This window comes from Euphorbia lathyris, chromosome 3 (assembly GCF_963576675.1).
Source record: "Euphorbia lathyris chromosome 3, ddEupLath1.1, whole genome shotgun sequence".
NCBI lineage: Eukaryota > Viridiplantae > Streptophyta > Magnoliopsida > Malpighiales > Euphorbiaceae > Euphorbia > Euphorbia lathyris.
Genome location: NC_088912.1, coordinates 90,124,640 through 90,138,409, shown reverse-complemented (window position 1 = coordinate 90,138,409; position 13,770 = coordinate 90,124,640). Strand labels below are relative to the sequence as shown.

General features: G+C 33.0%; 1 protein-coding gene and 1 long non-coding RNA gene across 2 annotated transcripts; both read left to right on the top strand.

Moving 5' to 3' along the window:
- Positions 1–230: 230 nt before the first annotated feature.
- On the top strand, positions 231–3,263 carry LOC136223494 (uncharacterized). The gene is made up of 5 exons (XM_066011521.1): positions 231–816; positions 1,582–1,734; positions 1,847–1,988; positions 2,413–2,654; positions 2,845–3,263. Exons 1-5 carry the CDS (start codon positions 370–372, stop codon positions 3,049–3,051), a joined length of 1,191 nt encoding a protein of 396 aa, XP_065867593.1. The 5' UTR covers positions 231–369; the 3' UTR covers positions 3,052–3,263.
- A 5,164-nt stretch (positions 3,264–8,427) lies between these two features.
- On the top strand, positions 8,428–10,572 carry LOC136223502 (uncharacterized). Its single transcript, XR_010685992.1, has 3 exons — positions 8,428–8,774; positions 8,874–9,854; positions 10,332–10,572. It is a non-coding gene; the product is annotated as an uncharacterized lncRNA (long non-coding RNA).
- The last annotated feature ends 3,198 nt before the right edge of the window (positions 10,573–13,770 follow it).

The window sequence follows — 13,770 nt, the reverse complement described above, 5'->3', positions numbered from 1 at the left end:
CTTCGCAGGCTTCGCATAATATCCAATTTGCGAAGTCAGACGGGAGGGAGGGAGACGCGCGTAAATATTGAGGGTATTATGGGAAAGTCATACAAAATCAGTCTAGATATGTAGTAGGTTGAGTAAATGGGTTAAATATGTAAATGGGCCTCCCATTTGACCCATTTTTGTAATTTACCTTTAATTAAATATTTAATAATTTGATTTGCGCTTAACAACACCAGAACACAAGTTCATTGCAAAACAGTCGCCGGAATCTCTTTTTCCCGGCAATCGGCATCCTTTTGTAATTTTCCCGAGAAAGTGACGCACCTGTTCTCTTCCTACTTCCTACCAACTTTAAACGTACAATTTAGAAATTTGCATCAGATGTGGTGGAGATCAGCATCTTTCATCCTGGACAAACGGCAAAACGACACCGCTCAGGACACCCTTACACTCTCTTCTCCACCTCTTTCTATGGCCGATACTCTCCAGAACCCTAACCCTAACCCTAACCCTAACACTAACACTAGCACTAACATCTCCGCTTATTATCAGACTCGCGCGGCTCACCATGGTGTCGTCACCAGCGACTGGCTGGCCCAGGCGCAGGCTGCCGTTGGTCAGAATTCCGGTGATGTATTGCCGCCGGAAGTCAAGGTTGCTGGGAAGCCGCTTAGCGTGATTGATGAATTTAATAACTGGAGGAAGCAGCCGGACTTGGCGGAAGCTGTTGCGGCAATCAGGGCGCTTGCCGCGGTGATTAGGAATAGTGAAGCGACGACGATGATGGAGCTTGAAATTGAGCTTAAGAAGGCTTCGGATTCGCTCAAAGTGAGTGGTCTTTTCGTTAATTTTGTTGTCTGTGTTCATTTCTGGACAAATGTCTGCCATGTTAGTTGAAGTAATTGGATTATTGGTTTATTTTGGTCAATAAGAAACAAAGGTTTCAATCTCTTGCTTTGGAGAGGAATGTGAATTGTGTTTTTTGTTTTTTAGAATAATCCGTCGCTTGATTTTCTCTCTGCATTTGAACACAGTTGGAACAATGCCCGTTACAGAGTTTTATATGTATTGGGACCTTGTGGTTTTTCACTAACAAATGATGGCTGCTGCATATGCCCAACCTGCAAGATTATTTTCATATTCACATAGTAAATCAATATGTATTAGGGGGTTAAGAGTCTTGGAGATGCAATGCAATTAGTATTAGCCTTTCAATTTCTCAAGATAGTTATAGAAATTGATGCTGTTATTTCATACTAAGGAAGAATAACAATGAATGATGAATCTTGATCATCTGCAGCCATCTTAGGATAATGTCAAAGTTCAAACTATGAGCTTTGAATTTTATTTGAATGCATTGATTCATGGAATCAGGTTTCAAAGGGAACCATACCAAGGATCCTTTAAATGATTATATAGGAGAACATATTGCAAAAAGTGAGCAAGTTTAAATGGTACTTTTTGCAATTAACATAATGATAGTAAAACTGGAGCATAGTATTGCAGTGGAAAGCAAACAAGAAAAAAAGAAAAAACAAGCAACTTTAGTCATTTATTTTTGCAGAGATTATTAACCTTATCTGTGATGTCCAGTCATGGGACACAACCTCCATCTCTTTGACAGCTGGATGTGATCTATTTATGCGGTATGTAACCAGAACATCTGCCTTAGAATATGAAGACTTCAATTCGGCTAGATCTCGTTTGATCGAACGTGCAGAGAAGTTTGGAGAGATATCTTACAAGGTATTACTTTATATAAATTAAGGCTCATACAAGCATTTATTTTGTTATAATGCTACTTCATATCATTTATCCAAGTACACATGGTAAAAGGAATCGATGTTTTGTATTGTAGGCACGCAGGATTATTGGCATGCTTAGTCAAGATTTCATTTTTGATGGTTGCACTATTTTGGTGCATGGTTTCTCTAGAGTTGTGTTTGAAGTCTTGAAGACAGCGGCTCAGAATAAGAAACTTTTTCGAGTGTTCTGTACAGGTTCTTTCTTTTCTGGGAACATTCTGTCATTCATGATGTACTATGTCTTAGCAGGATTACAGATTATGTATAATCTAAACCTGAGTTCTTGGCATTTCATACCAATACTCATGGAGTTTTAAAACTATTGCTGATAAGACTGATAACTATATAGTGCGTATTATCTCTGTATTGTGAGGAATAACGACAATAGAATAAATATTGTTTTATTCACCCAATAAATCATGATAATCATTAAGCATGGTGCTTAATTCAAGAACAAACTCATGTTCTTTAGTTGGCAATGTTGTCTTTGCTTATTAATGTTCTGTTCTCAATGAGTAGAGTATATGCTATAGCTCCTAAACCTAGAAACAATTGACAGATTACTTTTCTGTGATAGTTTCTGATTCCAGCAATTAACTCATGCTTTCTAAAATTGTAGAGGGGAGGCCTGATCGCACAGGACTACGGTTATCCAATGAGCTGGCGAAGCTTGATGTTCCTGTGAAACTCCTGATAGACTCTGCAGTGGCATATACCATGGATGAAGTAGACATGGTATTCGTTGGAGCAGACGGAGTTGTTGAAAGTGGAGGCATAATTAACATGATGGGAACATACCAAATTGCCCTGGTGGCACACAGCATGAACAAACCTGTATATGTAGCTGCTGAAAGTTATAAGGTATGCTGATTATCTTACATCTAAGAAAAAAATCATCAATTCACTTGACGACCATTTGCAGTTGGCTTGAAACCTTGGATAGTTTAACAATTGCAATTGTAGAATGTCACAATATGAGTCTGCAGGGTTCAGTTCATAGATCTCTTGTGAGTTTATTGATCATCGCATATGAATTGTTGGCTTTTTGCAGTTTGCTCGTCTTTATCCATTAGACCAGAAAGACATGGCTCCTGCCTTACGGCCTATTGATTTTGGAGTACCCATCCCATCAAAGGTGGAGGTTGAAACTTCTGCCAGGGATTATACCCCTCCGCAATATCTCACATTGCTCTTTACTGACCTAGGTGTACTCACTCCATCTGTAGTCAGCGATGAACTGATCCAGCTATACTTGTAGTAAGTTTTGAATGTAATTTTGATTCTCGATTTCTTTGAACAAAAACTAGTCACAGAAACTAGTTTTTGCCATAATTTATGTCTATGCATTGAAATGCTTGACCATTTTGATACAATGAGTAAACTTAGTTTTGAGTACAATCATAGGAAGAACTGTATCATTTGAATTCTTTTGTCAAAATGTGTGAATTCCCGAGAAAGTTGTTGATAGTCTTTTGGCAATTAGTATGGAAAATTGCAATCTATATTTAGGGCATAGCTAATGTACAAGAAGAAAAGGAAAGACAACTAGGCGAGAAAAAGCCGAAAAAAGGCAATTTATTTTATTGTCGTTTACTGTTGATAGAGCAGAAATATAATTTAGGAGCATTTTAGAACTATAATTTAGGAGCATTTCTTTTTAGCCAGGAATTTGGCTCTCATGTCTGCAACATCACTCTGACCAAAATGATTCTCAGGAATCCAATATCCGGTCACTGGATCTCTCATCCAGCTCTTTTTCTTCTCCTCCTCTGCGTCATCAGCGTCTTTCGCCACTGATGACACTGCCTGCTTGTATAGGTTTTCTGTTTCGGCCGCATAGGACCGTCTGCTGCAGCACGTAGAAACAAACTTCTTAAGCATTAATGTTGGATTATCAAACATGTTAGGAGTTATGCATAAAAAACCAACCTGAGAAGCAGAAAATTCCTGATTTGAAGCTTGTTCATGCTTAGTAGTTAGAGAGGATTAGGAAAGCAAGTCAATCTGAGAAGAGCTCTGAGTTTGTTTTTATGTGTGAATGTGTTTAGTAGTGCTAGTCCTAAGTTGTTACCTGAATTTTTGAGGTTGGGGAATATTTGTGATTGTGAAATAAATTACAGGAAAAAATAAAACCTAACTTTATGATATTCTATTTGATAAAGATACCTTGTGGCTGTACACATTTTGTGGGTATCTACTATCTATTAAATAGGATTTTGCATGTTCTTTGCCATAGTAATAGAATATGTTTATAAATATCTAATAGAAGAAATCAAATTTGCAAAGTAAAAATCTCCCCAGAAATAGTTCCCAAAATGTATGGACACAAACAATAGATGTATGGGTTAAATTTATCCCTAAAATTATTATGGAAGATTAAAAAAGAGAAATTTTATAGTACTTCTGAATGTGGCCTCTTTGATTTTTTTTATTATACTCTAAAAACTTCTGGCTTTTAGAGTATTCTAGACTGACAGTCTTGACTAATTTAGATTTGAGCGGAGTGTTCTAGACTGACAGTCTTGGGAGTTAAAACTCTGCCATCAAGTATTTTAAGAGAGATACACTACACGTGTCCATGATAATTCATGTATAATTTTACAAAAATATTCTCATTATTTTATATTAAAACTAATTTTCTACTTATTTTATTAGAAGGATATAATAGTAATTTTAATATAATTTTCTCTTTATTTACCTCAACCCAAACAAGACAACATTATAAAACATTTAACTTACCTTATCTTACATTGGTTTCAAATACAATAAGATACTTCATATTACTTTACCATACTCCTCATTTTTCTTGCTTTAGTTTACTTTATTTTAATAAAACTTTATCGAAACAGAGTATAAATTATAGCAGTAGGACAACAACAAATTGAATCCCGTGTTGAAAATGAAAAGAGAGCGACTAGATTACCTTAGTAGAATGTGTTTCTAATACATGTAGACACATTTTAAAGTCACGAGATGAAATAATGAGACCTGAGTCTTTATATATATATATATATATATATATATATATATATATAAACAATGTGTTTAAATAAAATTGAGAAAGGATTGCTATCATGAAGGCAACTTTAGAGTAAAATTGATTTTTCAAATAACTTTTGGGCAAATTGATTATTATCCCCTATACTATATACATATTCTCCTCTTACTCAAACAATAAAATGCAATTGATATTGGCATCTGATGCACCTTGAAATTTGATATATATATTTTTTCTTTGTTCATCTTTTAAAATTATTTTGCACAAGAGAAAGTATATAAAGTAGGAATGTACTTTTTTTTTAAATAAAAATAAAATTATAATTGGACTATATAGTTTTAGATGTTTGTATTAAAATACTTAAAAAACAACAAGATTTATTTTAGGTGCTAAATAATTAACTGATATTCCCCATCCAAACTTGAATAGAATTACATTTTTTTATCTTGCAAAAAGGAATATATTTTCATGCTAGTTATCCCAAATTATTCTCACCCATATTTTTTTTAATGTAAATAGTACTAACAATTAACATATTTTAAAATTGGGGACCATGATAACATTTTTTCTTTTTATTTAAAAAAAAAAAAACAAGAAGTTGAAAATTAGAGGATCATTGTAAAGGTGGTCCAAAGGATTTTTGCATCTGTCAAATCCTTGGGTAAAACCTTCACTGGCTAATAGATATTCCAGTTTCCTGTAGTGAATCCATATATGATATATCCATCGTTTTCTGATAAATAAAAGCCATGTTTGGCAATTAGCTGTTAGCTGATTACATTAGCTGATTTAACTAGCTGTTTGTGTAGATCTGTTTGGTAAAAATTAGCTGATTGATAATAGCGGTTTGTGTAAAAAGACGAATAAGGGCATTTCTTTTTTTAATACATAAAAATATACATAAAATAATTAGGGTTAAAGAAGTCCATTAATTTTAATATTGCAAAACGCTAATTGAAAAAGCTCCTTTTAGGAGCTTTTTCTAAATTAGCGTTTTCATCCCAAAACTCTCTCCCAAACCTCTCTCCACCAAACACTCCAATTAGCGGTTTCAGTGGTCAAACCGCTAAAGTTGGTCAAAACCGCTCTTTTTATCCCAAACAGGGCCAAAATTAAAAAATAAATTTAACATTAAATTTTTGGGAAGAGAAAGAGAAATACTAATTTTATGCATTTACAAATAGGAAAATATGGTTTTATTCGGACAGCTAATAGCCGTTCCGGTGTATTTTATGCTATGTTGCACGGAAACAGAAACGGATACTGGAAAATGTTATTTCAAAGAAAAAATTACTAGGAAACGGTAATAGAAACGGAAAAGAAACAGAAATGGAAGCGGACACGAAACAAGGAAAACACTAATAAAGAAGAGTTTCCGTACAACATATATTTTATGGGGTCTTCTTATTGTCTACTTCTGCACGAGAGAAGCCAATTTCAGAAAATGCTAAATTCCATTTGGTGGAGTAATAAAAAGAGAAAGGGGACAAGTCTTCAAATTGGTTACGTGGGATAGATTATGCGTGTCCAAGTATTGGAATGAAGTAGTTAACAGCTTATGCTGATGTGACACAAGCAGTTACTGGGTTGTTAGGATTCTGTTAGCATTTTGTTAGGCAGTTTTATTCTGTAAACATACCGTACGATTCCACTGTCTATATATAGCGAGGTTTTCTGTATCAGTCAATTTAAGAGAAATCAATAAGAATTCATTACTTCTTTCTACTCGTTCAAACATGGTATCAGAGCTCTAGGTTTTAGATTTCAATTTTCTCTACAATCATGGTGGAAAAACGAAGAACTTATATCCAAGCTCTTCAAACGCACGATACAGAGAGCTTGAAGATGAGCGAAGAACGAGTTGAAGATCGGGATTCACAAATCAAGGGTCCAGAAATAGAGAAGAGTCATCGTATCAATTCTCGAAATCATGAAGATCATCAACCAGAAGATCACGATCAGAACAATGGTAATCACAACAACAATTCTGGTGAAAATCATAACTCTAATGATAATCGTAACAGATTTAACGATTTTCGTTACAATAATAAAAATTCGAACTGTGATTTCTTTTTAGTTACAAATACTGATAATCTTGGCTCGATATTAGTCAGTTGCCAACTTACAGGAAATAATTACATTTCCTGGAGGAGATCGATGTTAATTGCTTTATGTGTCAAGAAACGTATTGATTTTGTTCTAAAAGACAATTTCGCTCCTAACATTCATTCAACTGCTTATGAGGATTGGCAACAAGTAGATAATTTAATATTTTCATGGATATTTATTCTCTGTCTAAGGAACTTGCAGACACTTTTCTTTTTGCTCACACTTCAAGAATACTATGGAAAGAATTGGAACGACATTATGGAGAAGACAATAGTCACTTGTTTTTTCATTTAAAGCAAGAATTAAATGCAATTGTGCAAGGAACTATGTCTGTTGTCAATTTTTTCAATAAATTGAAGCGATTGTGGGATGAATTAGTTGTGCTAAGGCCTATGCATGGTTGTTCATGCGGAGAATCTCCCAGACTCTTATAGAAAAAGACAATCTCATGCAGTTTTTGTGTGGTCTCAATAGTAATTATGCATATATCATGAACCAAATACTATTTATGGATCCACTTTCTAGTGTTCATAAGGCTTTTTCTATGCTACTTCGCATTGAAAAACAAAAGGAAATGTCTCTAGAAGGTCTTCATGCTGATTTTGTCAACGTTTCTACTCAAAGTGTCAAATCTTCAACAAAGAAAATTATTAGTAATAAAAATTATTTTGTGAAAAAATTAAATTTTAATCTTGTGAAATAATAAGTTTTCGTAACAATAAAGTTGTTGCAGAAAATTACTATTTTTCACAACAAAAGTTTTGTTGTAAGACATTATAATTTTTTACGACAACAATGTGGTTGTTGCAAAAAACAAGTAATTTTTTAATTTCACTCCAAATGTTTAGAGAAAAAACGATTCCCCTCAAACAAAAATAATATTATTTAATATAAAATTAAACATTCAAAATATTTTTACTATTATATTTTGTAATTTTAATTTTAATTGGCTACAAAATAAGTTATTGCCAAAGAAAATTATTATATTAATTACAAAAATCAAAATACATTTTAATCATATAAATAATTAATTATTAGACTAAATTTTATTGAATTATTTATTATGAATAATATTTTTTTTGGTAGAAATTTATTATGAATAATATAATTGTAAATATATATTATTTTCATAATATAGATTAAATTAAATATTTAAAATGTATATAATATTTTATTTTATATTTTAATAAATATTATAAATAAGCATAGTCTTTATCTATAGATAAATATTCTTTATTTTATTTTTAATACTAATAGATTTTATTTAGTATTTGAATTTACACGAATTAAATTTTAAATTTTTTAATAAAATGTATAATTGAAATTCAAATGCAATATATAAAAACATATTATATATATTAACAATAATAAATTAATAACCATTAATTTAAAAAAAGTTAGTGAGTTGTTTACCTATTTATTCTATTAATAAAATCCAAACCGTTGATCTATCCAAATCTGACGGTTGTGATTAAAAACCTAGGCTAGTGTAACTTGTTATCTCTCTCCTCTCAATTTCACTGTGCCTCTCCCTAAGAAGATTGAAGTCGATCCGTTTCTCCATTTCTCTCGCCGTCAACGGCGATCTGTACTCTCGCAGCGACGATGACTATATCTTCCAACGGTCACATTCTCTTATCGTCCCCTCTAACTCTCCGGAGGCGCTGCCTATGGGTTCTATTTTGTAAGCTCCTTCTCCATAAAGAAAAAATGTTAGCAGCACAGAAACAAGTTGAGGAGAAATGGTGTCTAGCTTTAGTGAAGAGAAGGAAGAAAACAACAAGGGAGATGGTGACTCCATTTTTAGTGTCTGAAGCTTACTTTGTCATGGTGGGCATGTGAATGGTGCCTGGTTTTGTTGTGCTTCAAATCAGGTAATAAAGCCAAACGAAAATCCAATTCATAATTTCATTAGAACTTTACAAATTTTGCTCTTCTGAACTTCTAATTTTGTGTAATTTCAAATTGCTCAGGTTCTATTGACTTTGCCCTGCTCTTTCTCTCAAATGGTAATTCTTCCAGGCATAATTTTTCAAGTGTTCAAAGGGTAAAGTGTATATAGCTTAAAGTTTCACAATAGAAAGAGACTTAGACACCCCATTAACTCATATCGTCAACCCATAATTAACAACACAAAATGTCTAATTACATGACAATATGTTAGGCTTTATTCCTGATAATGTTCTTATCAAGTTTGAAAGCATCAAATGCAGACTATAATGTGGTTAGTTTCGGGGCGAGAGCCGATGGGCGGACTGAGTCGAGTGCGGCATTTCTCAAGGCGTGGGCCTCTGCCTGTAATTCACGGACGGCCTCGACGGTGTATGTTCGGAAGGGGAGTTATTTGGTGAAGCCGATAAGGTTTAATGGGCCATGCAAGAGTAAAATATTGTTTAGGATTGATGGTAAGATAATAGCACCAATTAATTATTGGTCATTTGGAACATCTGGATTTTGGATACTGTTTTATAAGGTTAGTAGAGATACTATCTATGGAGGTATTGTTGATGCTAGAGCTTCTTCCTTTTGGGCTTGTAAGATTGCTGGCAAGTCTTGTCCTCCTAGAGCTTCTTCCTTTTAGCCTTTAATTGGGTAGCTTTTATGGATGTGATCTCCTAATTTACATTAGTTATTCAGGCTTAAGTATTTGTTTTTTTGTTTTTGTTGTTTTGATTGAAATGTTAATAAAGATAATCAGAAACATCTTTTGTGTTTGCTGTTGCCATGTTTCAGATTCTCTCCTTCACTATAAATCTTAATCTTCTCCATATTTTGGTGATTGAGGCCAACACTTTTGAAATCGTTATCTTCATTTGGTTCAATCTTAATTAGGAGCCTTTACTAGTCAATTATAAGTGGAAGCAGCAGAATTATTTGGCAATGCCTTTGGAGAAGTAAAATTAGTTGGCTTTCCTCAAAATCTGGCTTCCATCCAATCTCAATAGTATCGACAGGTGGGTCATTTTTTCCAAGTTAGTATTTCTGGTGTGGTGTTAGTGCTTTTGGATTGGTTATACATTTAGTTTTATTTTTGTAGAGCTAGTCATTGTTATATTAAATTAGAGGTTCTATTAAAAGGCACGCTGCTTGATCTGTTTTGATAAAGAAATTGAATGGTTTGGAGATGATTATTGTTAATTTTGTTTATTGGAGACCTAACAGTTGCAATGGTTTTATTACTTGAAAGCTCCTGAATATTTCATATATGTCGAAATAGGAAAAGTGACTACATGAATTGATATCAAACCTGAAGAAAATTATATTATTAGTTTATTCTTTCAAATTTATTGTCTCTGAAATCATGTCATTAGTATTCTGCACTTTTTTAAATTGCAAACACAATAAGATGCATATTGTTAGTGTCGTTCAAGAGACCATTAAGAAATGTGAACTGATCTTTTTATTACTTTTTCTACTTTTGGATGCAACAGGGGACACGAAAAAATGGTGGTCATGCGGTTCTTAGATCTCAGCAATGATGTATGGTCAGAATGCAATTGTTGTTAATGAGTTTCTTGGTAAAAGACAGAAGCATGTAATTTTTTAAACTTGTTTTTCCTATTTATATGTTTCAAATATAATTGGGTAAATTCCTAACTCAATTTACAGATTCCAGCAAAATCGAACCTCAACAGAATCTCTTCGAGTTCAATTTACATAATTATGGTGTATTTAAACTCTTTTTTTTTTCATAATGTGAACTCTTGTATTATTTGTAATATAGAGATCCCTTCAATCCAAATAAATTAATAAAAAAATCATAATTTTTAAAATAATTGGAAAACAAAATATTTTATAAAATTTACTTTGGTAACATGAAAGTTGTTACTATTAATATCAAAATTTATAGTAACGACGGGTATTGTTGCGGAATAGGAAAATATATAGCAACGACGGGTGTTGTTGCGAAACGTCAAAATAAACAGCAACGTCGGATGTTGTTGCAAAAAACCAACATATTTAACAACGTCAAAACGTGTTGCAAAATGTTATAATATATAGCAACGCTGATTCTTGTGGCAAAAGAAAACTTTCAATCTCTCACATACGGTCAATATTTGGCAACGACAAAGCTTTCGCAACAAGCGGGTTGTTGCCAAATATATATTTTCGGCAACAACAGTAAGTCGTTGCAGAAACCTTTAGTAACGGAATGGATCACAATGACCAATAGTCGTTGCAAAAGATGACATGTTGTTGCGAAAAATATTTTTTGCAACGACTTTTTTCGTTACCAAAAATCAATTTTCTTGTAGTAAAGAGAAAGAGAAATACTAATTTTATGCATTTACAAATAGGAAAATATGGTTTTATTCGGACAGCTAATAGTCGTTCCGGTGTATTTTATGCTATGTTGCACGGAAACAGAAATACTGGAAAATGTTATTTCAAAGAAAAAATTGCTAGGAAACGGTAATAGAAATGGAAAAGAAACAGAAATGGAAGCGGACACGAAACAAGGAAAACACTAATAAAGAAGAGTTTTCGTACAACATATATTTTATGGGGTCTTCTTATTGTCTACTTCTGCACGAGAGAAGCCAATTTCAGAAAATGCTAAATTCCATTTGGTGGAGTAATAAAAAGAGAAAGGGGACAAGTCTTCAAATTGGTTACGTGGGATAGATTATGCGTGTCCAAGTGTTGGAATGAAGTAGTTAACAGCTTATGCTGATGTGACACAAGCAGTTACTGGGTTGTTAGGATTCTGTTAAGTATTCTGTTAGCATTTTGTTAGGCAGTTTTATTCTGTAAACATGTCGTACGATTCCACTGTCTATATATAGCGAGGTTTTCTATATCAGTCAATTTAAGAGAAATCAATAAGAATTCATTACTTCTTTCTACTTGTTCAAACATGGTATCAGAGCTCTAGGTTTTAGATTTCAATTTTCTCTACAATCATGGTGGAAAAACGAAGAAATTATATCCAAGCTCTTCAAACGCACGATACAGAGAGCTTGAAGATGAGCGAAGAACGAGTTGAAGATCAGGATTCACAAATCAAGAGTCCAGAAATAGAGAAAAGTCATCGTATCAATTCTCGAAATCATGAAGATCATCAACCAGAAGATCACGATCAGAACAATGGTAATCGCAACAACAATTCTGGTGAAAATCATAACTCTAATGATAATCGTAACAGATTTAACGATTTTCGTTACAATAATACAAATTCGAACTGTGATTTCTTTTTAGTTACAAATACTGATAATCCTGGCTTGATATTAGTCAGTTGTCAACTTACAGGAAATAATTACATTTCCTGGAGGAGATCGATGTTAATTGCTTTACGTGTCAAGAAACGTATTGATTTTGTTCTAAAAGACAATTTCGCTCCTAACATTCATTCAACTGCTTATGAGGATTGGCAACAAGTAGATAATTTAGTATTTTCATGGATATTTATTCTCTGTCTAAGGAATTTGCCTGACACTTTTCTTTTTGCTCACACTTCAAGAATACTATGGAAAGAATTGGAACAACATTATGGAGAAGACAATAATCACTTGTTTTTTCATTTAAAGCAAGAATTAAATGCAATTGTGCAAGGAATTATGTCTGTTGTCAATTTTTTCAATAAATTGAAGAGATTGTGGGATGAATTAGTTGTGCTAAGGCCTATGCATGGTTGTTCATGTGGAGAATCTCCTAGACTCTTATAGAAAAAGATAATCTCATGCAGTTTTTGTGTGATCTCAATAGTAATTATGCATATATCATGAACCAAATACTATTTATGGATCTACTTTCTAGTGTTCATAAGGCTTTTTCTATGCTACTTCGCATTGAAAAACAAAAAGGAAATGTCTCTAGAAGGTCCTCATGCTGATTTTGTCAACGTTTCTACTCAAAGTGTCAAATCTTCAACAAAGAAAAATTCGCAAAATCTGACAAAAACAAATATATTTTCGGCGATGGAATGTTGATTTTCAGCGACAAAATGTTGATCTTTAGCAACGATGAATCAGTTTTTCAGCCAATAAGAAAAAGACACGCAATGTTAGGGGACAAGGGGAAGGCTGCCAATTACTTACATCCCTTAATTACAACTATGTCATTTAACCTTATTGTTTGTACTTTTGATTTAATTTTCTAAATGTTATTTTGTCGTTTCCCTCCCTTCTCTACCCCTTACCTTTCTTTATTAATTGTAACCCTAGTTATGCTTTTTGGTCTTTTGGCATTTACTTTGATGAGCTATATAAGCTCATATTATTGTAAGGATGTTCAACTTTTATCAAATCAATTTTATCAGCTTCTTCATTAAAACTTGTTAAGGTTTCTAACCTTCAACAATGGGGGAATATTTGATTTTCCTACGGATTTAGATCGTAAACCCGGGATTCACTCCTTGTTTAGCTAGAGAAAAACATCTTTACTATTAAAACTAACACATTCTGAAAAACATCTTTACGATTAAAACTAACACATCCTGATTTAATTTGTATCACTATATGTACATCATAATGTCTGGCTCAAATCGCTCACGAACTGACTACCAAATTAACATGTTGCTTAAAAAAAACATGTCTAAACTATTAGTCTTAATTAAATGTAATTTATAAACAAATTGACATTAGAAAAGAAAACTAATAAAATGTACGGCATGGATCACCGACAACTCGTAATCCCATAAAGAAGTAAAACATGGACGGTGGGTATCATTATACCCAACAAAACCATTTTCTTGAATCCTTGCAACCTATTTCTTATGTTTATGTTTATTTTGTTTCTTTTGATAACTTTATAATGTAAATTATCAAATAAACAATTTAAAAGGTAAATCTTTTAAGAAATATTATTCCCCTTGTTGCACTTCCTGCTGCGCACTTTAATAGTAATTTCAAGGTGCATTGAAAAAAACAT